The sequence below is a fragment of the Embiotoca jacksoni genome, unplaced genomic scaffold (assembly GCF_022577435.1).
Source record: "Embiotoca jacksoni isolate LCO1_2020_lvr unplaced genomic scaffold, fEmbJac1.0.p SCAF_7, whole genome shotgun sequence".
Classification (NCBI taxonomy): domain Eukaryota; kingdom Metazoa; phylum Chordata; class Actinopteri; family Embiotocidae; genus Embiotoca; species Embiotoca jacksoni.
Window position 1 is genome coordinate 16,022,393 of NW_027185425.1, and position 27,170 is coordinate 16,049,562.

The 27,170-nt window shown below is 42.5% G+C and overlaps 2 protein-coding genes across 5 annotated transcripts; both read right to left on the minus strand.

Annotated features, from left to right (window-relative positions):
* Positions 1-111: 111 nt before the first annotated feature.
* Positions 112-9,638, minus strand: txlna (taxilin alpha). Of its 4 annotated transcripts, none has more exons than XM_069176351.1 (11): positions 9,529-9,638; positions 8,624-8,794; positions 7,849-8,097; positions 7,284-7,375; positions 5,013-5,183; positions 4,171-4,365; positions 3,950-4,069; positions 3,791-3,865; positions 3,605-3,697; positions 3,395-3,490; positions 112-2,604 (listed from the first exon to the last, which is right to left on the minus strand). In XM_069176351.1, exons 2-11 carry the CDS (start codon positions 8,790-8,792, stop codon positions 2,287-2,289), a joined length of 1,578 nt encoding a protein of 525 aa, XP_069032452.1. In that variant the 5' UTR covers positions 8,793-8,794; positions 9,529-9,638; the 3' UTR covers positions 112-2,286. The 4 variants fall into 4 exon arrangements, with proteins under 4 accessions (XP_069032452.1, XP_069032453.1, XP_069032451.1 ...); XM_069176352.1 differs by having other exon boundaries at positions 8,624-8,843; XM_069176350.1 differs by lacking the exon at positions 9,529-9,638 and adding an exon at positions 8,969-9,509.
* Positions 9,639-10,210: 572 nt separating this feature from the next.
* kpna6 (karyopherin alpha 6 (importin alpha 7)) lies at positions 10,211-27,029 on the minus strand. The gene is made up of 14 exons (XM_069175986.1): positions 26,918-27,029; positions 24,550-24,683; positions 24,343-24,435; positions 24,084-24,183; positions 23,854-23,948; positions 23,015-23,146; positions 22,798-22,886; positions 22,578-22,677; positions 20,744-20,907; positions 20,584-20,662; positions 19,717-19,842; positions 17,864-17,991; positions 15,999-16,183; positions 10,211-15,230 (listed from the first exon to the last, which is right to left on the minus strand). Exons 1-14 carry the CDS (start codon positions 26,919-26,921, stop codon positions 15,043-15,045), a joined length of 1,617 nt encoding a protein of 538 aa, XP_069032087.1. The 5' UTR covers positions 26,922-27,029; the 3' UTR covers positions 10,211-15,042.
* Positions 27,030-27,170: the final 141 nt, after the last annotated feature.

Below are 27,170 nucleotides of genomic sequence, written 5' to 3' on the forward strand. Positions count from 1 at the left end.
AAGGTACACCATAATAATTTGAGCATATTCAACAGGGATCATTTACTGCTTAAATCGTTCTCATATATTTAAATGAGTCCACAAGGTTAATCAGCCAACAACTCAAACATACACTGTTACATCTTTTATTTAACAAGAAACAAAATATACAGGGCCAGATAAAAGTACTGCAAAAGACAAAAAAAAAGGAAACATCTTTGGTTCCATCTCACGGACGATGAACCTCCCGACCCGCTGCGGGACTCGGGGCACGATGAATCTGTCCAGTGGGACATGACAATGGAAGAAATTAGGTTTTGTATTTCATACGACTGATTCTATCAGCTGTCAGCATGTTAGCAGTGCTACATATCAAGTAGTACAGAAAAATGTCTGAAGAGAGCCGGACATGTGTTTGGAAGTGAAACTACAATTCAGAAGTTCAATAACATTCGATCTGCTCGTTTCCTCCGCAGTCCCACTCGGTTCAGTCGATGCACCTTTTAAAAGCATCATAGAGATGCACAATATTATGTTCAATGTCAAACGATGAAGAAGAGGAGCTCAACAGACACGGTCCAAACAAGGAAAAAAAAAAAAGAAAAAAAGGTTCTGCTGAGATATGTTGTCTGTTTTTTACAGTCCATCCATGCAGGATAGTTGATATTAATGAATATACATTCTCAGCGAAGTGCTTGTCAGTTCAGACTGCCACAGAATAAAACCAAGACGCAAGCGTTGCATAGAGGTCCTTAAACATTCTCTAGTTTTAACCTGATTACAAGCTACTGCAGTTACCAGGACTGAGGAGACAATCGTAGACACATAAGTCACTCACACACACTCACTCACACAAAGATGGAGTTAGACGAGTTTAAAGTGAAAATTATGACGAGGTTTAAAGCAGATTGAAAAACAAAAATGAAATCAGAGTTGGTCCTTAAAGTAACGTTATAAATGCCCGACATGAATCTGAATATAAACCGATGTATTTTTTTACAGTGTGCTCTATCAGATTTCAATGTCAGAGGTTATGCTCCAAACAATAAATACAGACAACACTGCACAAGTGAAGCGGTGTGGCGAAAACAAGGAAAACAAAGAAGCATTTCAGCGAAGTCCTGACAATTATGGAAAATATTGTTAAAATTGTTCAGAACATTTTGAGAATGAGTGAGAATGAGAAACGTCCTTCAGTCACTGCGGTCCTGTTCACACCCGGCATTAATCGTGTCTCCAGTGACCAGCTGGGATTGGATATCACTTCAAATCAGCCCACATCGGATGTATTTCACGAGTTTGTAATGACCGATCGATCACGTGGTATCAGGCCCAGAACATGTAGTTATTCACGGTTCCGAATGGGCCCTTGGTGGAACCACACCTGCACTTATAGCTGACCACCTGTGACGGGATCAGCCAGGACAGATGTTGATGCCAGGTGTGAACAGGGCCTCAGTAGAACCCCCGAGTGGTTTCATGTTGTAAGAACACGACTAAAGAAACTGTTTGACAAGAAAAATCATCACGTTACTAAAAGTGGCTTTTAGAATACTGCGAAGAGTGAAACTCCCTCAAAGACACTGAGACTCGAGGTGCAAATGAGACAGAGACACACACACACACACACACACACACACACACACACACACACACACACAAATCATTCAACCTCCGATGAGTCCTCCTGGAATAAACAGGTTTGGCTCGTGTCCTCCTCGGCAGCTCTGCTCCTTCTATCACAGGCAGATCTGTGTTGTGTGGTGAAACGCAGTCAGTCAGAACAGCTACATGCACACTAGCAGAGACGCCTGTGATTGCAATCATCGTATGATTCTTAAGTTAAGTTGGTCATCGCACTGATATTCACATCAGTCCTGTAAATGTGACAGAACGAAGCCGAAACATATTCGGGTTGTCAGGAAAATGACTTCCATTTTACAACCGATGAAAGTGTAAATGCTTTAACGATACCACTTCCTCAGTCTGCGTATTCCCAGTGACTGAGTGTGCATGTAAATATACTGACAGAATGAAGCACAGTCTGTATAAAGCCTGCAGAGGATGCTGGGAGGACACAAGCTGTTACATATCGATCAGATATTCTGCCTAACATAGATACAGGTGTGACTATCTGATCTGTTTCTGTAGACCAGTGTTTAACATCAGCTTCATCCAGCAGAGGAGTAGTGGTTTGCAGGCTGGCTTATTTTTTAGGTGGCTTGTTGCTAAGAGTGGTGTGGTGTGCCTGTGTGTGTGAGGAGGGGGGAGGGGGGGGGGGGGGGGGTGTCTGTGAGCAGAGCTGCTTCATTCCTGTGCCGGGAGGGGCGGAGCCTCTTCTAGCAGGGCGTCTGTGTCCAGGTCTGTGTCGCAGTGGCAGGAGGGGGAGCAGGAGGAGCTGTCTGGGACGGGGCAGGTTTTGGGCTCCGACGCAGAGTCTGTAGGCAGCGGGGAGGGGGAGTCGACCCCCAGGTCGGGGGCCCCCGCGGTGCCGCCGGGCTGACCGCTGAGGTTCTGGACCTTCTTGTTCAGCTCGTTTCGTTCCACTTTGAGCGCCCGCCGCAGCTTCTCCAGCCGCTGCACTTTACCCTGCAGGGCCTCGAACTCACGATCCCGCACGGCTTTCTGCAGACGAAACACAGAAATATGAAGCAAACTGACCTCTAAAGCTTCCGGGTTTCAGCCGTCTGCATGCACATTAATAGATATAACTGGTATGAATTCATGGATGACAACTGTATGAAATGTGGTGCCAAGAAAACAAAGCACAATACTGATACACCTGTTTCAGTTACAGCAGTACGAAGTGAGAGATTTGAGAGTTTTGGAGCCTCGTGTGCCTCGTTCGACGCAGCTTGAAATCAGGGTTCCCGCTCTTAATTCAAATGTCAAATATCCTGACTTTTCCCTGACTGTCACTGCCTAAAAAGTTGAAATTCCATGAGATATAATAAACAAACAAAAAAACAGGCTCCCGTTGTGCCGAGCAGACAAGGCACCGTGACATTTCATAAAAACTCACCACGTCTCCTCGTTCAGGCGAATATTAAAAGAAACTAAATTCATGTCTAAATACTGGTTGCAGAGGAAAATAATTTATCTAACAATAACGGTAATTTTCTCGCAACCTAATAAGCTACATTTTCTATTTCTGTCAGTGACCACTAAACAAACATACACATTGACAAAAAACCAGCTAACCAATGTTATAACTACATTACAGCTGATAAATGTCAACTAAAATTTAAACGTTCAAACTAAATTCCCTGATATTCTACGACTTGGCACAAAAGAAAATGATCAAATTCCCCGTCTGGAAAAGAGTTTATAAAATTCCCTGACCGATGGAAACGCTGTGCATTTTACCAACAAGCATCAGAGCCGTGACGAGCTTAAACACGGGAAGCTGCTTTACCTCCTCGGCCATCTCCAGCAGAGCCTTGTTGCTGCTCTCCCACCTGGAGCGATACATGGCCGTCTCCTTCTCCAGCTTCTTGATCTTTTTAGTCATCTGTGTGCACAAAGAAAACAGGACCGCCGTTTGAGCAGGAAACCAAAACCTTCTTGCTGCTCGTCCTCCTCCTCCTCTTCCTCTTCCGGCCTCACATTAACAGACAGCCCTCACCTTCTCCATCTCCTGCTTGAACGTGGTGAAGACGTCGTTGCTCTTGGACAGAGTGGTCTGAAACTCCTCGAACTTCTCCGTGTACAGCGACAGCTGGAAAAGAAAATCAAAAACATTTGATTATTTCACTGTAGAGCCTTTCCTAAGTCGAGCTGCAGATCTGAAGAGTGAAGGCTCGTGGGAAACCTGCTGTTTGAGGTGGACTTCCTGCTGCTTCATCAGCTCACACATCCTTTGGGACTCGACCGCCTCTTTCAGCAGCTGTGGAGGGAAGAGGACGCGTAATGGTCACGTGTGTGAGAGAGAACAGGACTTTTGTGCGCGCGCCTGTAAACAGACACTTACGAAGTCTTTCTCCCGGTCGTGGCGCTCCTCTGACTCCTTCAGCAGCTCCTGTGCCTGGTGCAGTTTGGCATCCACCAGCTGTTGTTGCAGGTCTTTGTGCTTCACCACTTTGTCGATGTGCTGTCGGGGGTCAGAGGCCAAAACGTGGTAACATGACACGCCTGTGAGTAAGTTTGCAATGAAACAGGACTCGCGTGCAGTGTGTAAAACTCCCCACTCACATCCTCCCGCAGTTTGTACTGCTCATACAGCTTTTTGAGTTTCTCCGTCAGCTCCGTGTTCTCCTGTCGGAGGCTGGCGTTTCTCTCGTTGTGCTGCTCCATCTGAGTCTGGATGTCGTTCAGCGTCACCTGGAAGTGAGACGTCACCTCCTTCCTTTTCTCCTCCTCCAGGCGGGTTCTTTGCGTTCCTTCCTCCTGCGGAGACAATGTGATACAATATCCGAGTGTCCTTGAAGAAGCTTCACGTCGTGCTGCCGGCCGGTTGGCTCAGCTTTAAACAAGCTGTGTTCACCTCACCGTGTTTCCCACAAATAGACTTACTTGGGCGGGCCGTCCAGGTACATTAATGACAACCCAAGTATATTTGGCGACCCATTTAGGCATTTTTAATTAATACATTTTTTTTTTAATCGGTATGAGAGAATGAGAATATCAACACGATTGATTAACGAGTGGACAATCTCCCCCCTGCTCTTCACCCTGTCAGTGTAATGGAGGTGAAGCTTCGCCCCTTTCAAAACACACAAATCAGAAGACAGAAACCAGCGCCACCGTCAAAACATGTACAACACAGCAGAGACTCTCACACTGAGCTGGAAAGAAACGGGTGCTCATAAATCAGGTAAACAACATGAAAAAAAAATAATTCTGGGCTGGACCGCAACATTGAAGAAAGAGTTATAAAGCGAGTTTCAGTCCCTGAGTGAGTGACAGATCAAAGTTACATGACTTTTCAAAATAAAAGCCCTCTAGTTTCACTCAGGGTCAGGTCATATACTAGGTTTTAACAAAGACGTGTTTCCTTCAGGAGGGGCAGTGGGTCCCAGGCGTCGGTTTCGTACCTTGAGTGTGCGGTTGTGTCTCTGCAGCTCCCTGCAGAGGCTCTCCAGCTTGCTGCGGGCCAGGATGGCCTTGCTGTGCTCGTTCCTCAGGTTGTCTTTCTCCTGGACCAACTGGTTCTGCTTCTTCTGCAGCACCCTCATCTGCTTCTGGGTGTTACGGTGCTCCTCCAACTGGAAAACACACACACTCATTCAGGCTTTGTGGGGCATCTCTAAACTTGTATTTAAAAAAGGGTATCTTCCAAACCCTTTGTTGTGATGCTGTCATTGATTACATGTTCCATAACTTCTCATTGATCCAGGCTCATTTTTAAATATTAAATCATACTAACGTAATATAACGTAAACTGCTTCTTTTTCCGATAAGCTGTTCTAAACTGCAGAGCAATGAGTCCTGAGACAAACACAGGACCAACGCTGTGACTATAACATGTTTACACCACGATGCTCAAACAACACATTCAGCTGCAGTCCAAACGCTATCAGCAGGCTTTCCCACCATCTTCTGCCTTCAGCCATTTACAACACTGCAGTCAAGTCCTCACATCATCAGCTCTGACATATTTTATCACACAGACACAAACGGTCTTTCTTTAAAACCCAAAAAGCACAAACACAGTCAGTGTAAAAACCTGTTGCAGGTTGTGTAACCCCAGCAGATGATCTGAGCTTGTCTGCGCTGTGAAATAATCCACAGCTCGTATTTGGGTCACGGGACGCTGCAGCACGCTGCGTCTGTTTGACAAAGATCTCTGCATCATCTTCACGGATCGGACCGAGAGATCAGCGGCTTCTGACGGCATTTAAACATGTTAAAGTCAACACGCACAAACGTGTATCGGCACAGCTATGAGTGAAGATGTACAAGTGGAGAATGTACATTTCATAAACAAGCAGGATCTCTCGACACAAGATATTTAATCAGACATATTAAATACCTGAACTATTGGTTATTAATAGATATCAATTTTCTATAAACGTGGCCGTCTTCAGAACTGAATGATAACTCCTCAGGCTCATCAGTGAATCTGGGAAAATACATTTTTCACAAAGCATCCAAACTAAAGCTGTAAATAAACCACATGTAACCCTGAGAGCCCGACAGACGCACAAAGTCACATCCCTTCTTGTCCGTTGACTCGCTCAGAAAGTAGTCATCGCGGCGAGGGGCAGAGAACATCAGATGAAACAGCACGACTTGACCTTTCTCACGCTGCTAGTTGCTTGTGTGAGGAAGAGTCGGCGAGGACACGCTGCTGAGGTGAGTGGCCAAAGATTAGTTTGAAAAGAGTGACATGAACAAGATTTATCTCAGTAAATCAGTAAAAAAAAACTAATGATTTTACCTCCATGGGCGGACTGCTGAAGTAGAGGCTGCATTTATTCCAATGTAAACGTAGGCCAGGTTATATGTTTTAAAACAAAAACGTGTTAGTGAGGATGAAGGCTAGAAATCAAAATTCGGTGCCAGACGACAATTCATTTTTTAATAGTGGATAATATTGACGCAATTCGTTCGGTGACAAAAAGTATGACAGTTTTGAACCGAGCCATAAACAAGATGAGCGCTTCACAGTAAAGGTTGTGATATTACCCTCAAAAACAACCTGGAGTTAACATGGTTAATTAAACCACATTAAGTTGTGGATTATTCCATCAAAGCACTGGACAAATTCACATATAAAACCACTAGCTGTGTTACTGTAGCAATCACAAGCCTGTTGGCTTTACGAGAATATTTTTCCATTTGTGGAAAACAGGTGGTGAGAATCCGATTTCTGATGAGAAAGACGGAGCGATGATATTGAGCGAGTTCAGGCTGTCGACTCGCGCTGCTCCGCTCCACTCATGTGAAACGCATCGTTCTCCTTCATCATCCAACAAACCCAGCGGACTAATTTAATGGTCTATTTAAGCTGTAAAAGTGTCACATCTGTTCCCTTCGCCCGTCAGCGACTCTGCTGCCCTGCGTCAGTGCTGCTGCCGTCCTTTCGGCCTCGGCACGACGCCAACATCCACCTGCCGGCCGCAGGGCTTCAAGGTGTTTGCTTATAACTCCTCAATATCACATCTGACTGAGTGAGGAGGCCGGAGCCTAAGATGCCGAACTGTAACAATGTTCTGCTGCGGTAATAAACATTTCAAACAGCTGTCTGACTGCAACTCTTTATAATTTATGTCCTCACGGGAAATCTTTTAAAAGCCGTTAACAGAACGATCAAGAACGAGTACACAGCCAGTGAAAGGATTTACTTCGGAGGAACTACTCACCAGCTCAGCGTACTTCTTGCAGATGCCTGCGAGCTTTTCCTCCGGGGTGCTCAGTGTGTTTAGAGTCTGCATGAGAACGGTGATCTCTTTTCCTACGTAAAACAGGAAGAAGTAAAAACATAACGGACACCGTTAGAGGACAGAGCTCTTTTATTCCCTCGGCGATCATCACTCTGAACAGATCACAAAGAGCCGCTGTACTCTGAATTGTTCAACACCGTCCTTGCCGGTTATAGTTTTTACAGTCTTCAGTCCTATTCTCCTGGACTGTATGTGGTGTTTTAAGTGTGCATTATTTATTGACTGTTGAGCCATGTCAAAGGAAAAGATCTGTTACTTCATGGCACACTTTTATTTGTATTTTCAGACTGAGACTAACTCCCCAAAGAAACTTAGCACTCTACTTTTTTTTTTTTTCCCATCTTCCAATTCTGTATTTCAAAAGAAGGCTCTTTCCACACAACAAAGATTTGTCATCTGCTTAAAACGATGAGTAACAGCAGATTATACAGGGAGCAGTGAGATGCTGAGTTTAACCTTTGGATAAGACTGAACTCCTCCTCACCCAGACCCTTCACTTTCTTCTTCTCTTGTGTCCTCTTCTGATCTTTCTCGCGGCCGTTGACTTTGCCTTCCCCCGACTTGTTGTCTTCCCTCTCGTTGGTCAGGCCGTTGAGCTCCAGGCTGTGCGACTGGCCGTTGGGCAAGGCACTGGCGTCGTCTGAAAGGGATTCCCGACAGTAGGTGCTGAGGATGTCCTCCAGCTGCCGGCTCAGCTCCTCAGCCATGTCACGAGACAGGGCAGCCTCTGCAACTAAACACAGAGGACAGAAAAGATGACTCTTAGGATTTGAGACTGGCTACTGGAGAAACATCCTGCGCTTCTCGGTCCTAGTCAGACTTTCGGGGTGTTTCTCCAGCAAAACAGGGCAGCAGCAGCAGTAGAGCAAACACAACTTACCAGGGGCTTTGTTGAGCAGTATGAATCACGTGAGAGCGTTATTAACATTTCAATATTACTATATTTCCGGTAACTATATGTGCCATCTTTAATGCTTGAAGGATCTTAAAGCTTATCAGAAGTGAACGTGGTCGCTAACACTCAGCACATCAAAACAGCTGATTATTAAGTGGCATTTTCTTCAACCTGTAATAATGCAAAAAAAAAAAAACAAGGAGACACTGAAACCGATCACTATTACATCGTGTCGATTACAAAACATCCTCCACGTTATAATATCTTATTTTAGGATTTGACAACCACAGCGACAGACTGCTGCTCCGGTCAGAGCAGGTCATACACGATCCTTTAGTGGACCAGAGTCACGGAGACGGTTTACCTTCACTCGCTCCCTCCTGGTCCTGCGGTGGTGTGTCCGTCTGTGGCGTCTGTGGTTCAGACTCTTTGGGGCTGTTGCTCTCCACGCTGTCTTTGGCAGCTGCAGGTGAATCCATCCCTCCGTCCTGGCTGCCCCGGCTGGTCGACTCGTCCGTGTCTGGGTTTTTCATCTCTTGAGTTGTGAAGACAGAAGTTTGATACTGAGGTCACTGACCAGGAAACTGAGTGGAGAGGGATGGTTTTTATTTATTTTTATTATAGATACAGTTGACTCATAAAATGTAACATCATAAACTTTATTTTTTTAGGCCAAATAAAGCAACCGAGTCACACAACTAACATTTACCTGATGCTTACGACTGAAAATAATGCTGCTGATCGCTGTCCTGCGTGTTTTAAAGCTGCAGTCAGCAACATGACGAGACAGTTATCACACTGAAGTGTTATTAAAATAACTTCTACCTGATGAAACCTCAACGTTCACCAGAAAACTCGTGTTTATTTATCGTGAAAACAAAAGATCCGCGTTCACGTGTTGAACTGCGTCATCCGGAGAGTTTGCTGGGTCACAAAACAAACACGTTCATACTCCTGTTATACTTGTTAGCTCTCCGTTGGGGGGGGGGGGAGTTCAACTCAACGATGTAATCGCACGTTTCCCCCCCGTGTAGGTTTCCTCGCCGTGTCCCAGTCGGCTTCAGCTTCACTTCCCACCGAGATCTTACGTTAGCTGCGACCAGCTAACCCTCGTTAGCCGCCAGATGGATTAGCTCGCACGACTCTCCCAGTTAGCCCGCGTTAGCTCGCGTCTACCGCCCACGAGCAGCGACAGATAAACACGCACCGAAACATGTTGTCGTTTGTAAATTATAACCCGCTTTCGTAAGATATTATAGCATTGTTTACCTTTAGACTCAAGGAGGAAATAAGCTAATGTGTACTGCAGGTTTCCTGAACAGCGTGAGGCAGATAAAAACTAACTTCCGGTCATAACTTTGGGTTTTTCTTCTTCTTGTGTAGATTTAAAGCAAAAGCAGCTCGGTGGTTTGTCGCCACCTGGAGGATTCATAGGTTACTATGCCTGATTATTGGTGCAATTTGGTATACAGTATACCAACAAAGGTCTACAAAAAAAATATATATATATATATATAGCTTGAAAAACCACCTCTCACATGGGCAGGTTGATTTTTAATTTGTAACCCCTTGCTACCAAAATGGAAAACAAAATTAAATTCCCACTGTTGCAGAATACTTTCGTGAATTGATAAACAATGTTAGGTCATGAATCAACGACCAAATGTACAATTTTATGTAAAGTGGAAACTGTTCCCCCACAAAATGATGGCAACACAATCAACAACAATACTCAAATAGTACATATATTTTCTCTATATTGTGTCTGTTTGGGACTTAAATTAAGAAACACATTACCCTAAAATAACTTTGTACATATATATATATATATATATATTTTTTAATTTACATGTAGGTGCAGAAGTATTTTCACCTCCACTAGGTAAAGATGCATACTTCCTGCACAGCTGACAAACACAGCATGCCTGCCATCAAAGAAGAAACACATCCATTAAAGGGTTGCAACATAACTTTATTTGTTTTGTACAGTATTTCCACTGAACAATTTTAAATTCAATATATTTTCTTTATATTTTTAATATTGTTGCTATTTCCTGTATGCATTTTTTTTTTTTTTCCTATTTTCATGTTCATGTTTGTGTGTCATGTTCAGTTGAAGTGTATTAGTTTCTCGTCACTCATTCATACCGTCGGTAAAGTCAAGTCAAGTCACAGTTTAAGATGGGTAACTCTTGAGCAAATGAAAAATCCTAAACAAGAATAGAGAAAATAAATACATGTAAAAGAAATGAGAGGACCAGAGCAGAGAGTATACCGGAGCTGGTCAGTGATGGCATATGAAAAGTATTTTTACAAACATGTAGCATTGTAAACATTTGTAGCGTAGACATTACTCAACTAAGCCAAGCGTGGCTTTAGATTTTGATAAAGACACGAACAGCTTCTAGGACGGAAGACAAGTCAGATTTTGAGATATTTAGTGATGTCTGTTCGATCCCCTATAGATAATAAGGTTCCTGATCACGCAGCCTGACGAGGACAAACTTTTACTCTAAACACAATTATCCAAAAATATAGCCCAGAATATCCTGATCAGGAAAAAGATCAAGAAAAGCAGAAAAAGGCTTGTATCCTCACCTCCTAGTTTATTTTTATTTTCCTGTGACGTGTTCTAATGAGGCTTTTTTTCTCCACTTCTCAGAAGTGATTAGAATTGCATCTGAATCCCTGTCAATGTATCAGAACATACATATAGTTTAAATTATAATACTTTTTAATGTAAATCACTGCAGTTTCTAAATCCCAGATTTTTTTTATCTTAGAAAAACGTCAAGTAGTTGGCTCTGCTGGCTGCACCCAGTGGAAGGAGCATCACCTGTGAGAGCACTTTCTGTCGGTGGATCTTTGCCTCTGGGGTGCCGGATTTTTTTGGACAATATTTATTGAAGTCTTCTGGGTTATTTTTTGCAGATTTTCCGACTCCTTTAAAACAGTACTTGAATTTGAGAGAGAAGAAGAAAAAAAAAAAAACGTAGAAGAGAGGGACTGGTCTATTGCAGCTTCTAATGAAAAGAAGCAAGATTAAATGGCCTGAAGCAATCTTAAAGCTGTGGCGACTGGGTCGACACAAGCCGATTACATCAACTAACCCTAAACAAAGACATCAAGTAAATCGTTTCCACCAGCCTTCGGGATGACAAAACTTTGGTAAACTACCTTTGACAACAAGGTTAGTACCTGCAATTGTCTGCTGTGATAGTCGCTTCCACACTTTGCATCATGTGCCACATCTAACGAGGTTTCTATCAGCGCAGACTTTGTTTTTGCACAAAAAGGGACCTCCAGAAAAATGCTGAATATTTATCTCTGTACTACTGTATCCAACGCATGAAATCAGATCTTTGATTCAGACTATTTGCAGCTTAGCTAAGCACAGTGAAACCCATGCGAGGGCTGTAATAGAGGGGACCATCACACTAACGTTGCTGGAAAGACCAGTTTTCATGCAGTTACTCGAGTCCTTTCCCGTCCACACAATCAGACTTCTTTAAATTCAATTCCTTATTTAGGTGCCCACAGTAAAGGATGCCACTTTTCTAAAGAAACAATGGCAAATAATGTAACTTTAAAGATAAGGAAAAGAGAGCAGCAATGTTCTGCACAAAATGTGTGCACATTCAAGTAAATAAAAGATGTAAAGAAAAGATCTCTAAGTCAAAGACATAAGAACCTCCAGTCTTTGTTGGTCGGATTGGCACTTTTGTGAACAGGAGTGCATTTTCACTTCTCAGAAATATAAATAGTTTTTTTTTTTTCCTGGTTGATGCACTGATTTTTTTTTTTTTTTCCTAAACAATGCAATTCTGGCATTATTTGTCGGCCAAGCACAGAATTTGGCCACGAAATCGAAGACTTCAGTCATAAATGCTGCTCTCCACATCTGTCATGTAGAGATAAGTTCTTGATGCTCAATTATTCATGATTTGACCTCTTATGTCTGCAGGGAGCGCACATGTTCTGTGGATAACATCTCAAACTCGTCAACAGTCTAACATCTGGTATTCTTCTGTCAATTAATGCTTAAAGTTCTGCGTGTACTATCAGCATCTTACGTCATGATGTTGTGTGCTGACAGGAAGTCAAAGGCTCGAGTAAAAATAGAAACAAATGGAGAAAAAAAAAAAGCAGAAGAAGGTCTGTGCATCCAACAGAGGCTCTGCTGAAAAAGACTGATTTTTTTTTGGTCAAAAAAAGGTAAAACCAATATTCAGCTCACTGATCCAAGCATATTTAACTTGAGAGAATTTCACTCTGTTGATAGTTTCTTAAATTAAGGGAGAAGTGTGTCGAAATTAGTGGCATCTAGTGGTGAAGTTGCAGATTGCAACCAGCTGAACACTCCTCCCCTTCCAAGAGTGGAGGAGAATCTACAGCAGCTGTGCAACTCCGTCATCCACAGAACAGGGGCTCCCAGACTCTGATTGGGACATAGTCATAGAGTCAATCAACCTCTCCCTCACACAGTGCTTGTCAGTCAAACATCACACAGTTCTGCTCCATCCAAAGCCTGCGCGCTGACCTCAGACCAGCCTCACTCAGTGGTAGAGCTGATCTCAGGTCAGGGTCTACAGGGCTGATTTAAACCATCAGAAGTCACGTGGCTAGAAACAACTAAAAAGTTTCCATAAGATGCTTCAAGAAACTCATTGTCTCCGTTAAACAGAAAAGTTAATTAAAACGGAACAGTTAACATTTTCATAAATTAACAATAAATTAACTGTTTTGAAACAATAAACAGCCAAAAGGCCTTTTTTATATATATGTATATATACTTTGGAGAAACTAAACTTCAAAATAAAATCAAAGAAGGACTTTTTTTAGTTGTTTTTTTTAAATCAAAAGATTATGGAAACTATTTTACTTGCTACTAGCCACTCATCTGTGTGAGGTGTGTGTACAGTGTCTGCTGGTGTTGTATGCAAGTGTGCATGAAGTGTGCGCAAATATATTTATATATATATATATAGATATATATAATGCAAATACATCAAAACTTCAAATATAGATTTGAATTTTTGTTGCAGTTAGCCTTGTCACTTATCGGAGACGTATCCCGAGCTAAACTCTGGTTGTTATTCGACGGAGCGGCGGAGACTTTCCTCACTAGGCGGAGAGAAGGCTATTTACATCGATACCTAAACATATCACAACGGAGCCATGCAAAGTCTTTAACGGTTGTCCAACCCATTCCTCAAACATATAGTGATAGAGAATGCCAAAGGTTATATATCGACTGTACCACTATACAAAACAGGACCACCGTCACTACACTACCACTGTTAACACCATCGAATCAATTCATCGCGACCCACTTCCTGCTTTCAACCCCAAAAAAGCCGTTTTCCAACGTCTCCGTGTTTCCTCCTCTGTGTGTTTGGCCAGGGATACTCAGTGACTGTAGGCAGGGTAATAGAACACCATGCAAAAAACCCTACCACATACAACCGGGGCGACGAGGAGGGGGGGTTGGGGGGGAGCACGGGGGCTCGGCTACCCAGCAGCAACCTGTTTACACTGGAGTTCAGTGGCATCACAAAATCAGAGACGAAATTTCCAATTTCTCTCCCGATCCAAAGAGTTCTTTTAAAACTAAATCTGGTGTGCCGCCAGCTCTTCTCTCCCCTCAATCCCCCAACTAGGCCTTGTTTAATAGTTAGATCACTTCATAATTCAAATGTTTTGTTATTAATAACACAGCACACGACGAACATTGGATCTCTAACTATTCCTCCAAACCTGGATAATTTTTTTTGTTTTTTTTTCGATCTTTGAACGTAGCCTCTAAGAAAACCCCTAATCCCTTCACCGATATCTCATTCAGAGTCCTGAACCCTGAATCCAATATATTCTGTTTGCTAAAGTTTCCCACCCATTCCTCCCCCAGAGAGTTTCCCACTTAATAAAAGAAACCAAAAAAAGTCATTAGAGGAAAAAAACTTCTGCGCTTGGGCGTCAATAGAAAGCCTCTGACTTTGGGTGGGAACACCCCTTACAGAGAATATATTCTTTTTTTTTTTTTTAGCCCATCAGCAGATAAGCTGAGACGTGACTTAAACCTAATGATCGCCTCTCGTACGCAAATCAGCTGCTTATCAATGAAGAAAAAGAAAAAACTAATCACAAGCACTAAAAAAGAATCAGATAAATAAGGGTTGGGGCAAATAATAAGTCAATATTCAACTAAAAAGGGATAAAGTTACAAGTAATTTTTTTTTTTTTTGAATTGCACTCGGTCAGACTGACATCAAGACCTGGGCACATTTCACCTCAGGCACCCCCCAAGTCTGTAGACTCTGCATGGGTAATCCTGAAAATAGGAATGTCCCATTGGAAAAGAAATGAAATTGTATATAGACGTATGAACCATATGAACCGAGGAAACCACCGTTACCGCCAACGAGCGAATCTGGGAGCAATCACATGGCAGGAAGATGTCTGTGTGTGCGTCTTAAGCCCGGGCAGACTCACAGTTTTGGGCTACGAGGTGATCACGTCCTCCTCTAAGTGTAATGGAGTTTATGTGGCGTCTTCCCATTGGCCAGGAAATACAGAGTCGGCCCTGCAGGAAGTCAGTCCGGAGTTGGGAGTTGGGGGTTGGAGGGGAGGGGAGGGGTTGTAGGCTGGAGAGCGGGACAGTTGTGCGTGTTGCGGGGGTAGTGGCGGACCAGGGAAGAGGGCATGGTGGTATAACTCGGGGATGGCGGGGCACCTCCATGAGATGGGGAGGTCTGGAAGAGTGTAAAGTGGTGTATTGTAGAGGACTTATAGCTGGAAGCCCTCCATGGGGGCCTCCTGCTGGGGGAACAGGAACTGCTGGTTGGCCTGGTCCACCTGAGGGGCCAGACTGTTGTCCTCGTCCTCAACCCCGAAGTAGTGCTCGATCAAGTCGAAGGCCTTCTGGTAGATCTCCTGGTTGTCGTGGCTCTGGAGGAACTCGATCTTGTCGAGACCTGAAAATACAATTGACGTCAGTTTGTCAAGTTTTACGCTTTTATTCTAACAAGAAAAAAAAACCATACTAACTTTTCGTAGGTACTATATAGGACTGAAGCACGTTTGTTTTTAATAGTTTTGATAGTTGTACTTCCAGATATCAGAATTTTTCAAATAATAATCAGCTCTGCCTGTTTGTGTCTAATATGCAACTTTTCTTAAACACATATGATATATGTTTGTCATCAGTCATCTAAAATCTTATGAGCTTCATGGTTTATAACAAATCACATAAAGAGCAATTATTCGTTGTGTTTTAATAAAAAAATTTAATCTCATATGATGCAGCTCTTTGAAAAGACAAACGGAAGCACGCAGCATTTATGCAGTTTCATTTTTAATAATCCTGTATGACGGGCCTCCAACCTTTTTTTCTGAGAGCTAATTTGACAAAATGAAATGAATGAATGTCTTTTAGTAATGTTTAGTAGCATTTATTCACATAGCTGAGCTCCACCCAAACACGCTGCATAAGCCTCTTTTATGTGGACAATAGAAAATGTATACTCAACAAACACATTTTGTATCACAACAACATGTGCATGTTTTTTCTGTTTGCATTTCTTTATGTATTCAATTGATGAGACTCTCTGACCTCCTAGACATGACGCTCTGTCATAGAAAATGTGGCAAGTAAGTCTAGGTGTGAGAAACACTGCATATTGCTCAAACATTCAGCGATTGTCATGCCTGTGTGTGTCTGTGTGTGTGTCCGTGTACTGCACCATAGGCTTCTTCGATGAGGCTGCAGTAGGGATTAACTCCGGTGCCGGTGTTCTCCTGCTTGGCCTCCTGCTCGCCGAGCCTCAGGATGTTTTCCAGCCCGTTGAGAGCGACCTGAACGATCTTGGAGTCCATCACGGTCAGCAGGTCACACAGCGGTTTGATACAGCCCAGGTTCACCAGATACCTGCAAGCAAACAGACACACGGACCAGACAGATGTTTGATCAGAAAAAAAATCTGATAGGGTGTTACGACTCTGCATTCGTCAAGGTAACAACCGCATCCGTGTTAAGTGCCATGAAATAACCTATGTTGTGATTTGGCGCTATATAAATAAATAAAGTTGAAAGTTGAATCTGAAATAAACCGTTCTTCACATAGATTTGACTTTACTTCACATCTTCACTTAGGTCAGGGGTGTCAAACATACGGCCCGCGGGCCGGATCCGGCCCGCCAGGGGGTCCAGCTCGGCCCGCCGGATGACTTTGCCAAGTGTGAAAATTACAGAAAGACATACATTGCATTTCTATGAGAATATGGAGGTTTATGAGTACAAACGTTTTGTAATTTTTTTTTTTTTTTTTAAATCGATCCAGTAATTGCTTCAGAAACAGCGTAAATGCGACGTCTGCTCCGGAGGCAGCAGCGCTCGCTGCTTGCTTTGTGACCCCTTAAATCTGCAGAGGAGAGCCCAGGTAGATAAACAGTGGGCTGATGTCTGAGTTTTTGCTCTTTATGTTTCTAGTTTATTGTAGAAAGACCTTTAAAATAGGGTTTATCATCCAAAAACCTTCAATGATTTAAACATAGAGAAATGTTGTCGTTATGTATGCGTTATTATGCTATGGTTTTACTGGTCTGGCCCACTTCAGATCAAAGTGGGCAGTATGTGGCCCCTTAACTAAAGTGAGTTTGACACCCCTGACTTAGGTGATCATTTGTATCAAAACAGAATTAAATCTTTTAACTTTTTAAAATTCATAATCCTTCACTGTTCTTTCCTGTTATCACCTCAGTTTTCAACTTTAAAGTTTCAACGTTGTGCAAAACACTGCATATTATTATTTTTCACTTTTGTAGTCATCCAGTTTATCCACGGGGATCTTCATTTCCAGCGGGTGGATCTTAACACACCTTCACTCTTTTGACAAACTCTGCATTGAGGAGGAGAGGTGGAAACACCATCGTAATGTTGCATGACCCGCGACCTTATTTCCTTTTCTGGGGCAGCGAACACGGTGCACAACATTTGGACAGCTGTTATACTAAAACTTGGGCTTATCTGGACACTTTATGTCCGATTACAGAAAGTTAATCAGTGCTGTCGGTATGAACTTCACAGCGGCTACGTGCCCCAATGTTACAGTCACAACCGAGAGAGGCGCTCATTTTCCACGAGATGCTTCCATTGGACATACGTCATCCCCAGGTTACCCACAAGCTCCCGTTGCTAAAGTTGAAGGTTAGGCCCGTAACAAATATTTCTGGAAGTTATTTATAACGTCCTGACAAGGTGCAGCAGCCGAGTTTGAGGCTTTTTTCTGTGATTAAATGACTTGATGGAAACTTGGTCGACTTCTCGTTGACTAACGTTCAGCTGAATATAAGTTTATTGATTTTCTCACAATTAAAACACTTTTGGTCTGTTACCGTGAGCCAAAGATTTGTGCTGATTCATGCACAAATGCTGCAAAAATACAGGTCAGGAAAATGATAATTTAAAGTAATTTTTATAGTCTCAAGCTATTCAACAATACACTAGTGAAATTAAAGAAATATTAACTAAAGGAAATCTCATCTGAATCAGTGTTGTTATCCGCTGCATGGGTGACAAACACTGCAGTTTATGTACTTTAAATCTGACCTGATCTGCTCCGGTGTTCCTCCCGAGGTGGCGTTGGTGATGGCCCAGGCCGCCTCTTTCCTGGTCCTGAATTCAGCTTTCTGTAGAATGTCGATCAGCACTGGGAAGATGTTGGCATCGATTACCGTCTGTGGAGAAGAGATGAGTTCAAGGACAAATGTCATAAAGCAGCTTCAACATAGTGATGGCATCATTAACTTCACAACATCTAACTCGAAAAAAAAGAAAAAAGAATGAGTGAAACTCTTCGTATCTTCAGCGACTGCATCGCAGACACTTGGAGGCGGTGATGTATGAACAAAGGGACGTATAAACCTCTCTGTGTGTATTTCAGAATTCAGTCTCAAATCAAACATGAGCTATGTGGTCTTTATTATAAATATAAGAATAAAACAGAATAACAAAAATGTACTGATGTAGAATCACATTGTTTGATAGAATCCAATCATTTCAAGAGACAGAAAACATTAGAGTTGTAAATACAGCACATGTGCTTGTCCCTGTATTAAAAACCTTATTATATTGTGAGTTATAGCAGGTTGTGACGGTGCTGCATTGTTGTTCTGTTAAAATACGTTTAGTCCGTCCAGGAAATCCCCATTACAAGTATTAACGCAAATCAAGAAATCTTCTCAATATTTGCGGGATCTTGCAAATGTGCAAAATTCTTGTGATATTTTTGGCAAAAAAGGTCCTCAATTGAAGCTCTGCACCGAGTCAGCCTTTCTAAACAAAACTCCCCTTTTTAAGAGAAAGAAGTCCTCACTTACAGTCAGCACGGTGCTTCAACCACCATCATCAACACAAACGACACGCTGACTGACCAGAAAACACAAAAATTGGAAGTGACGGGGTTTTTCTGTTGAATGAATATTATTTATTGAGCTTTGCCCTTGTTTTTACAGAAGATGTAGCCTTTTTATCTATTCTACATTACAGTCACAGAACGTCTGTTTTATAAAGCCACTTTTTTAAAAGAATTGGAGCAAAGTTAAAAAAAAAAATAATAAGAGAAGATTATAACTAAAATATCTGCAGTATGCTCATTATCAATGGAAGTGATTACATGTTACTCTTTATAAGCTTTAAAACTCTGCAAATTAGAGACTGAATTTTCAGTGATAATTTAAAAGTTAAAAAAAACTGCACACTGCTGTCATTTCAACTCTGATCTTTAGTAAAGTGGATATTATAGAAACAATGAGTAATATTGTTTTTCTTCTCAGAAATCTAATTATTTTAATGCTACTGATTTTGACATTTACATCATTATTTCAAAACAATAGAGCAGCAAAGTTCCTGTTGCCCCAGCTGGGTAGGCGGAAATGTCACAGTGGGGAACCACATGTATAAATAATGAGCTTATTACAGGCAGTGACTACAATGTGCTCTTTCTATCAAGACGATGGTATAATCAATACCAGAAAAGGCAAAAGGCCTGAAAATTTAATGAAAAGTATCATTAATTAAATCAATGTCAGTAAAATTCATTTTTTTACCATCTGTTTGAAACAAGTAGCAAGAAAAAGACACACCTGAAGTGCCAGTGATAATCCCACAGTGGACAAGGAACGAGATTTAACCAGAAAGAAAAAGTTGTTTTGTACATAAATTGGAATAAATAAATATATTGTTTTTAACACGTCAAAGTGGACTGCATGAGAGCAAAACCATAATGAGGACATTCTTCCAAAGCCAGGGTCCAGACTTTTTATGGGTACACAGGGTTTTCTGCAGGTGGTCCCCATTTTAGTTATAAGCTGTGTGTGTGTGTGTGTGTGTGTGTGTGTGTGTGTGTGTGTGTGTGTGTGTGTGTGTGTGTGTGTGCGTGTGCGTGTGCGTGTGTATCTGACCTGTATTTGTGCTCGGTTTCCTGCTGTGATGTTTGAGATGGTCCAGCATGCCTCTTTGCGAATGGACTCTTTAGCACTGCTGAGCAGGTGCAGCAGACAGGGCAGAGCAGAGCAGTTCAACACCACCTGAACACAGCAGAGCAGAGTAAGAACCATTTAAACCGTTTATGAACAGGTTCACCACAACACAAACAATGAATTTATACCATTGACAAATATAATTTGTGCAGCCAAAAGCCTTCTGTGCTATATTACTCCTGTCGTCATGCTGGGTGAAATATCCTCCTCAACATAAAGCTGCTCTTAAGGACTGTAAATGAAGTTGCAGTTTCTTAAAGATGAACTATACTTATACTCTCCATGTGGCAGGAAGTCATTTCATGCAACTTAAAGCTTTTTTGTTTTGCAGCAATTAAATTAAAATATAAATATGAACATAAATATGTAATACATAAATATAATATGTAAACTGAGAAGGTATAGGAAATTTAACAGATAGAACAAGTAACATACTCAGACTCTAAAAAGACATATTTATCAAAAGATGGAGCCCTGTCACTGCCATATTAATCCCCGATATCCCTGATCCTCACCTTCCCTTCCTTTTGGATTTCTATTTATTATCTTTTTCTAAATTGCACTTTTTTTTTTTCCAAGCATAAATATTTTAAGCTGTAGAGAATTTTTTTTTTTTTTATATGAATTATATCTTGTTGAATTGTCTATAAAACACAGATCTAACAATAAAAAAAAAATTTGGTAAAAATGGGAATATGATTATACAAGTTGTTGACAAAAATAAAACTTTTTACTTTTCTTCTTGCCAAGTTATGTTCAACATCAAACAAACTTTAGTTAAACACTCACCTGTGTTTGGATGTCGTCTCCGGTGACGATGTTTCCTACAGCTCTCAAGGCAGGGGAGGCCACCTTATAGTCAGTGTGCCTGCAGAGAGGACGGTTTATTCGGATTTTATAGGTCAACTCGATGGTGACAGAAAGAACGCAGAGCAAAGCGTGAACTTACATGAGGAGTTCTACGAGGCGCCTGCAGACACCAGAGTCTATGACAGCCTGGATCTTGTCGTTGGGGCCGTCGGAGAGGTAGGACAGAGCCCAGCAGGCGTCTGCCAGCAGGTCTGGGTCACTGCTAAATAAAAGCCTGGACAGTACCGGCAGACAGGGTGACACCTAGACAGCACAGACATAATGCAGAGTCAAAGGAATGTACCATGTGATTGCTATAAAGGCAAACAGAGGGATCAACACAGAATCCACTGTTTCAGATTTTCACTCCAGTATTGTCGACAAAGAAAGATTCAACACAAATTCCATGTAGTTCTAAAATGTAAAACTCAGAAGAAAATTCAAGCAAAATGTCATACATGCATAATGTTTAAGAAAATAAAAGGGTTACTTTAAGAAATTATATTGCAGCGGTTTTAAATTATACAAAATCTGTATATTAATTTTGTAAAATCACTCGCGTACTGCAGCTGTGACCTGGAACAAACAAGTATCTAGTGTTGGCATGAACTGGTTAATTCAAGCAGCCTGACTGGTTGGATGACACGGCCGGTGACCTGGGCTCGTATTCACAAACATTCTTAGATTTCTCTCAGAGAGCTCCTGACTTACAGTAAACAATTATAGAAAGGCATCTTGGCTTAGATGTGATTTTAAAAAAAAATGTCAGTGCAACTGTGAGCAAGGGAATGCTTATCTCAGTGAAGAGGTGTAGTTGACCCCGTTGCTACGTGACACATTATTTTAAAAGATGTGATTGGCTGATAAAAAAAAACAACATGCACGCTTTGTGATAATGTTAAAGAAATGAAAGTGACCTACAGTGGAAATGCATTTCACTGCATCCCAAAATGTGGATGTTTTTGTGTGTGTGATCACTCTGCTGATGAAGGCGGCGATAGACCCGAGTCAGCACTGCTCCACTGTTGCATTTTCACTGCTGCCAGGTTACTACATGCTGCGATTACTTTCATTTCTGGCATTATTTTGTGATTAGGTTGAGGGGGTGATATAAGCGTGTCTCTAAAGAGCTTGACCACAAACATTAACCCTTAACGATACAGTTTGTAACGCTTCATTAACTTGCGGTCATTCAGCGTTTGAAGAACATTTCTCTTCTCTCCTTGTACTTCTGCAGTTTTCTCCTATATTCAAGAAATTCTTAAGCCTCTTAAAAGTCCTCCTCCCTGATCCTAACAGTTTTTCAGCTAAGGAGCTCTCTTAAAGGTGAAGATATGTTATCTTTATAAGGATCTACTCTTAACTTTAAGGGGAAGTTTCTTTAGAAAACTTCACAATTAACTCTTAGTTCTAGAAATCCTTATGAATATGGCCCCAGGATTTCATGATCCTCACACTGATTGGCTATTCATGAAAGAATTTCTATTAAGCTACTATAGAATGGATTACATTTGCTGCCGTGGCAACCAGGAAGTTTGCTCTTCTAAACCTCTTTAATCTGTCTGTAGATTAATGTTACTGTGAATGTTATTGACTGACTTCTACAGGAAGTGACCGAGTTAAGATAAAAAATGTTTCAATACTCTTCCTGCACTACAACATTTGATGCAGTGCAAAGGTTGTTCTGACAATAATCACGTTTATATTTTCGATGGTTTAGCAATGACAACTATCAAACATAAAGTGGAGACTCAGGTTCTGTATAAATATAAACAAACAAATGCTTTATCCTGAACCCGATTGTGAATCCGTGCAGTCTTAACCATTACAAGAGCTTTGACAGCCAAACTTATCTGTAGCAAAACATCAAAGTACTTGGGCCTGGTCTCAAATAATGGGTGTTGTTGCGTTGACTCGAGGAAGCCCAGTGGTACCTTTTCAAAAGCAGGCGGAGGGTTTTTTCCTCTACAGAGATTAGACAGAGCCCACACTGCATTCCTAGTCATGGTCAGTCGAGTGGATTTGGTCAGAAGCCTGAAAGAAAGCCAAAGAAAATGAAAACCCTGGACATGAGATCATATCAGAAAAATGTTACAGGAAGAACAGCTGGAGGCTCTGGATAAGGAGTCCCCCAAAGGAACTGAATGAACTTACATTAATAGTGGTGGAAGGATGTTGCAGTTCAGCACGAAGTCCCTGCACACGGCACTGTCCCCCGCAATGTTACCCAAGGCCCATACAGCCTGAAGAAAGATTAACATACAAAACATTTTGAAGTGGGCGTTTGATGAGAGAATGGGATGACGCAAGACAATTAAATCAACACGAACACACTTTATTACACCAATGAGACCGAGAAAGTGTGCGTTACTTGTTCTTGGACATCCTCAAAGTCCGAGTTCAGTAGTTCGATGAAGATGGGCACCGCTCCAGCTTCAATCACCGTCTTCGTCTGCATGGATGTTCCTGATGCGATGTTAGTCAGAGCCCAAGCGGCTTCAAACTGCAGCGGCACAAAATGTAACAGAAACAAGTCGCATTTAAAGACCTTTTCACCGTGGAGCTTTTAGACATTTAGAATAAATGAGAGGAAAGTTAAGAAACCTTTCTGACACGTGAGGTAATTAGGACCATTTGAGTTGCAATCCATTTTACATTAGTAAGGCATTCAGGCATTTTACATGTATCTGTAATTGCATTTCTTTGTAGTGTTTCCCCTTTCAGTGTATTGGGAGGGAGGGCCGCCCCGCTAACGGGACCACCTCCCCCCTCTGGAAGAAACAAAACAAAACATCTCATAGGACTGGAGTTACGTCCAGTAACTACTATTCTGTGCACCCGTTTCATTTTAGCTCGATGTAAGAGTCGCTCAACCGTTTTTCTGTCACCTAAATTCGTGCTAATGTCTTTGTTTGTTTGCTCTGCTGTGTGTCTGTGTGTCATGACGGTCGGCGCTGTGCTTCGTCACAAAGACACACAGCGCTGCAGAGCAGGGAGGGGGGGCATCCAGCCGGGCTGTTTGCCTCGGGGAAACACTGCTTTGACTCGTTTGCTATCAAAAAGCATATGCCGGCTTGCATCAACAGAATCTAACACAGTGTGTTGTGAATGACTGAATGCGTCTGATTTTGCCTGAAAAGGTTTGTTTAGCTGCACTTTTAGTAGCTCCTGGTGGAGACGTCCTAATGATCCGTGTTTTCATGGACTGACCTGTAGTGTGCAGTTGATGCTCTTCTTCAAGAACTCCACAAATCTCTCCACGACTCCAGGCGTGTCGATAACTTCATCGATTGGGGGGTTGGGCTCTAAATAAAAAAATGTTTTTTAAAAAAGGTAAAACTTCATGAAGGCTTTTTTTTTTTCTTGGGTCTGTGGGGACCACCGTGTCATTACCACTGTTAATAAAGAGTCCCTCTGAGCACACAATACCCCATATGTACCTTTGGAAAGTAGTTTTCTGAACTTCTGTGTTGTGGCGAGCTGAAGCTCTGGATCTTCTGAGAAAAGCATCTCAACCATGTCTCTGGTGATAACTCCTTCCTGCAGGAGCACATGTACAAGTTTACATTTGATTCTCGACCCATAAATCAGGAAAACAATGCTGGAAATCACAGAACAAATATGTAATATGAGATTAACTTCCTGTGTGATCCTCATTGTCTATGTTGACAGACAATCATTTTGAAAACAGTCACTCACTGTTACTGGAGAGCTGAGATACGAGTCCACCAGTGGACTCTCAAACATGGCCTCCTCTTCATTGAGAATATCCACATTCCTCCTCTTGAAAAGCTGCGATTACAAAGCAGTGAGAGCCCTCAGTCACAGATAATATTTCTATTATACACAGACGACATAGTGATATAATCTGAAACAGGGTGACCAAGAAAAGGTTTGCTACAATACCTGCTGTTCTCGTTTTTGTTTCCTGAGTTGGATGCCCTCCTCTTCTCTCCGGCGCCTCATCTCTTCTGGATTCAGTGCTTTGTTCTTGTAGCGGTTCATCCGGTAGTTATCCTTGGCCGGACTGGCTGACGGCTCTGATGGGGGTCAACAGACATATATACACATTATGATTAAGACACGAACAGGAAACAAATGCCTGCATTTGGCTCATCTGAAGTCGACTCAACGAGTAAGATATGTGTTGGGAAGTATAAGTGAGCATTCGATTCCCCTGGCAACACTAATAATAGGTCATGATGATGAAACAGCACACACAGGCCTGTATATAAAAAGGCCCTGAATAAACAAGCTAATAAAAACTGGACAACACACCCTAAAAATACACACACATGGAAACACACACACACACACACACACACACACACACACACACACACAAAGCTAAGCTATTCATCAACCAGTCAGCTGGCAGCCTGAACAAACGTATTTATTCAGTAGAGTTGAATCGCAGAGTTAGCATAAATTGGTGCCCACACAGGACAAACTACCCGTTCTCAGCATTTGTGCAGTCATGCCACCAGAACGGGGCACCGGGCAGATCCCTGAGTCACCCGGGGGGCTACGGGGCAGCAAAAGAGAGGTGGGGGACAACGCTGAAACCTGCCACCATCGCAAAATGGTGCCAACTGTCTGTGCCAAAAACCCTCCAACTTCACAGCATGGGGGGAAGGGGGGAGGGGGGGGCACCGAGGTTAAATATCAGAACTAGTGTCCTAAATTGAGGTCATGTTATGGTTTGAGGGCATTAGCACAAGCAGCTCTTCGGAAAAGCTTATGCACACATGTCGTGTGTGCAGATGGTAAAGCTTCAGGGATGGACAGCACCAAGAGCACAGGTTGCAGCTGGATGCTCTCGGTTCTCCACTTTGTTAGTTAGATCAGCTGCTGTTCCTGAACTGCACTGCCGGTCGGCTGTTTGGGCAGGATAGCACAGAAATAGCTCTGCTGAGAGTAACGTCTGCGGTGGCATTTCAGAGGAGATCTTATCGACAGCAACGCAGCTCTGGAGAAGACAAAACCAGAGCGGTGGGAGCTGTTTGAGTTTGTTGACTCAATTAAGGGGGGGGGGGAATGGTCCCACTTACATCTAGTATCATTAAGCCAATCTTGAGGAGTCTGTTTTATTTGCTGATGTTTTGAGGTTAGCTGCTGCAGCGACTTCTAAAACAACTGTAACAATAGGTGTGGAGTGGAAACTCTTTGCTGAGATGTGGTAGCAGAGATCTCAACAGCAGAGACATCAACATCTCTGCCAATCCATCTAAAACTATATACATGCTTGTAAAGTGACTTTCCTTGCGGGATGAATTTAGGTGACCTGACACTTTTCACTGGTTGAGTCGAGTAAAAGTTGGGCTGCGAAATAGGGACACAAAATATTCCACAAAACATGTACAGTACGAGATATTTGATTAATAACCATCCGTCAGAGTGGATAAAATGTCAAATACTAGAACAGCTGGAAGAGTCAGGTGGGTTCAGAAGATGACGTCACTTTTCTGTACAGTACAAATGTACAGATGTTGTGAACAATAACGAGCTTCAATCCTGTGCGGGAAAGATCTGGAAAAAAAAACATGGGACCGGTGTCACGTGTACACACAGTCAGATGAGTGACAGTCTCACTCTGACGTCACAAGCCGGTCAATTAATGCTCCTTTATTTTTTTTTTTTACATCTTCACTAAAGCGACGTGTTAGATCACCGATTTCTACTTCGTTGCCAACCTGTTCATAATAACAATAATAATAATAATAATAATAAGTCATCGGTTCGTTGTATTTATATCACCGTCGTCGTGTAACGAAGCGGGTTTGACCACCGGGCTGAACCACAGCGGCTAACGAGAGATAATATCGACCTATATATCTGTATGAACACGACCGGTACCGGGTGGAGACTCGAGCTACACGTGTGTGTTTTCCTTCCTCAGGTAACAGCGGCGCTAACGCAGCTAGCTGTTAGCCGAGCTTCCTCGAATTGGCTCACAAAACGTCACCGGTTAAAAAAAATTCAGATCAACGCAGCGGATGTTAAAATCAAAGAACAGATGAAACACCGGCCCGAGATCACGTCACTCGGTGACGGTTTAATTCACTGCACATGAACAGGCGGAAAAAAAAAAAAAAAAAAAAAACACCCAACTCACGTCGCCCTCCTTTACAGCGACATCAACTAGCCTCTGAGCTAACCGAGCGAGCTAACGAGCTCCACACCAGTGAGGGCTTCGTCCTCCTCCCGACGACGCAGATTCACGTTACACCGCCTGAACACGTGGCTGCTCCCTCGGTGTGACAAACAAGCTTACCCATTGTGTCCTGTGCGGTGGTCTGGCTGTGTCAAGTCGTGAAGATGGAAATCAAATGGGAACTCCTTCGCCACTTCTGGCTTTCCACAATTTGCTCCTGTAAGCAATATGTCTGCCGGAGACGGAAGCGTCGAAATATACCGCCGACTTCCGGCCGCCAGGGGGCGCTGCAGGCCCACCGACCAGCCGGCTCACCTTCACCCTCCACCTCCCTTCAGGACAGGATACGATCCAGCTCCTACTGTAGATGAAC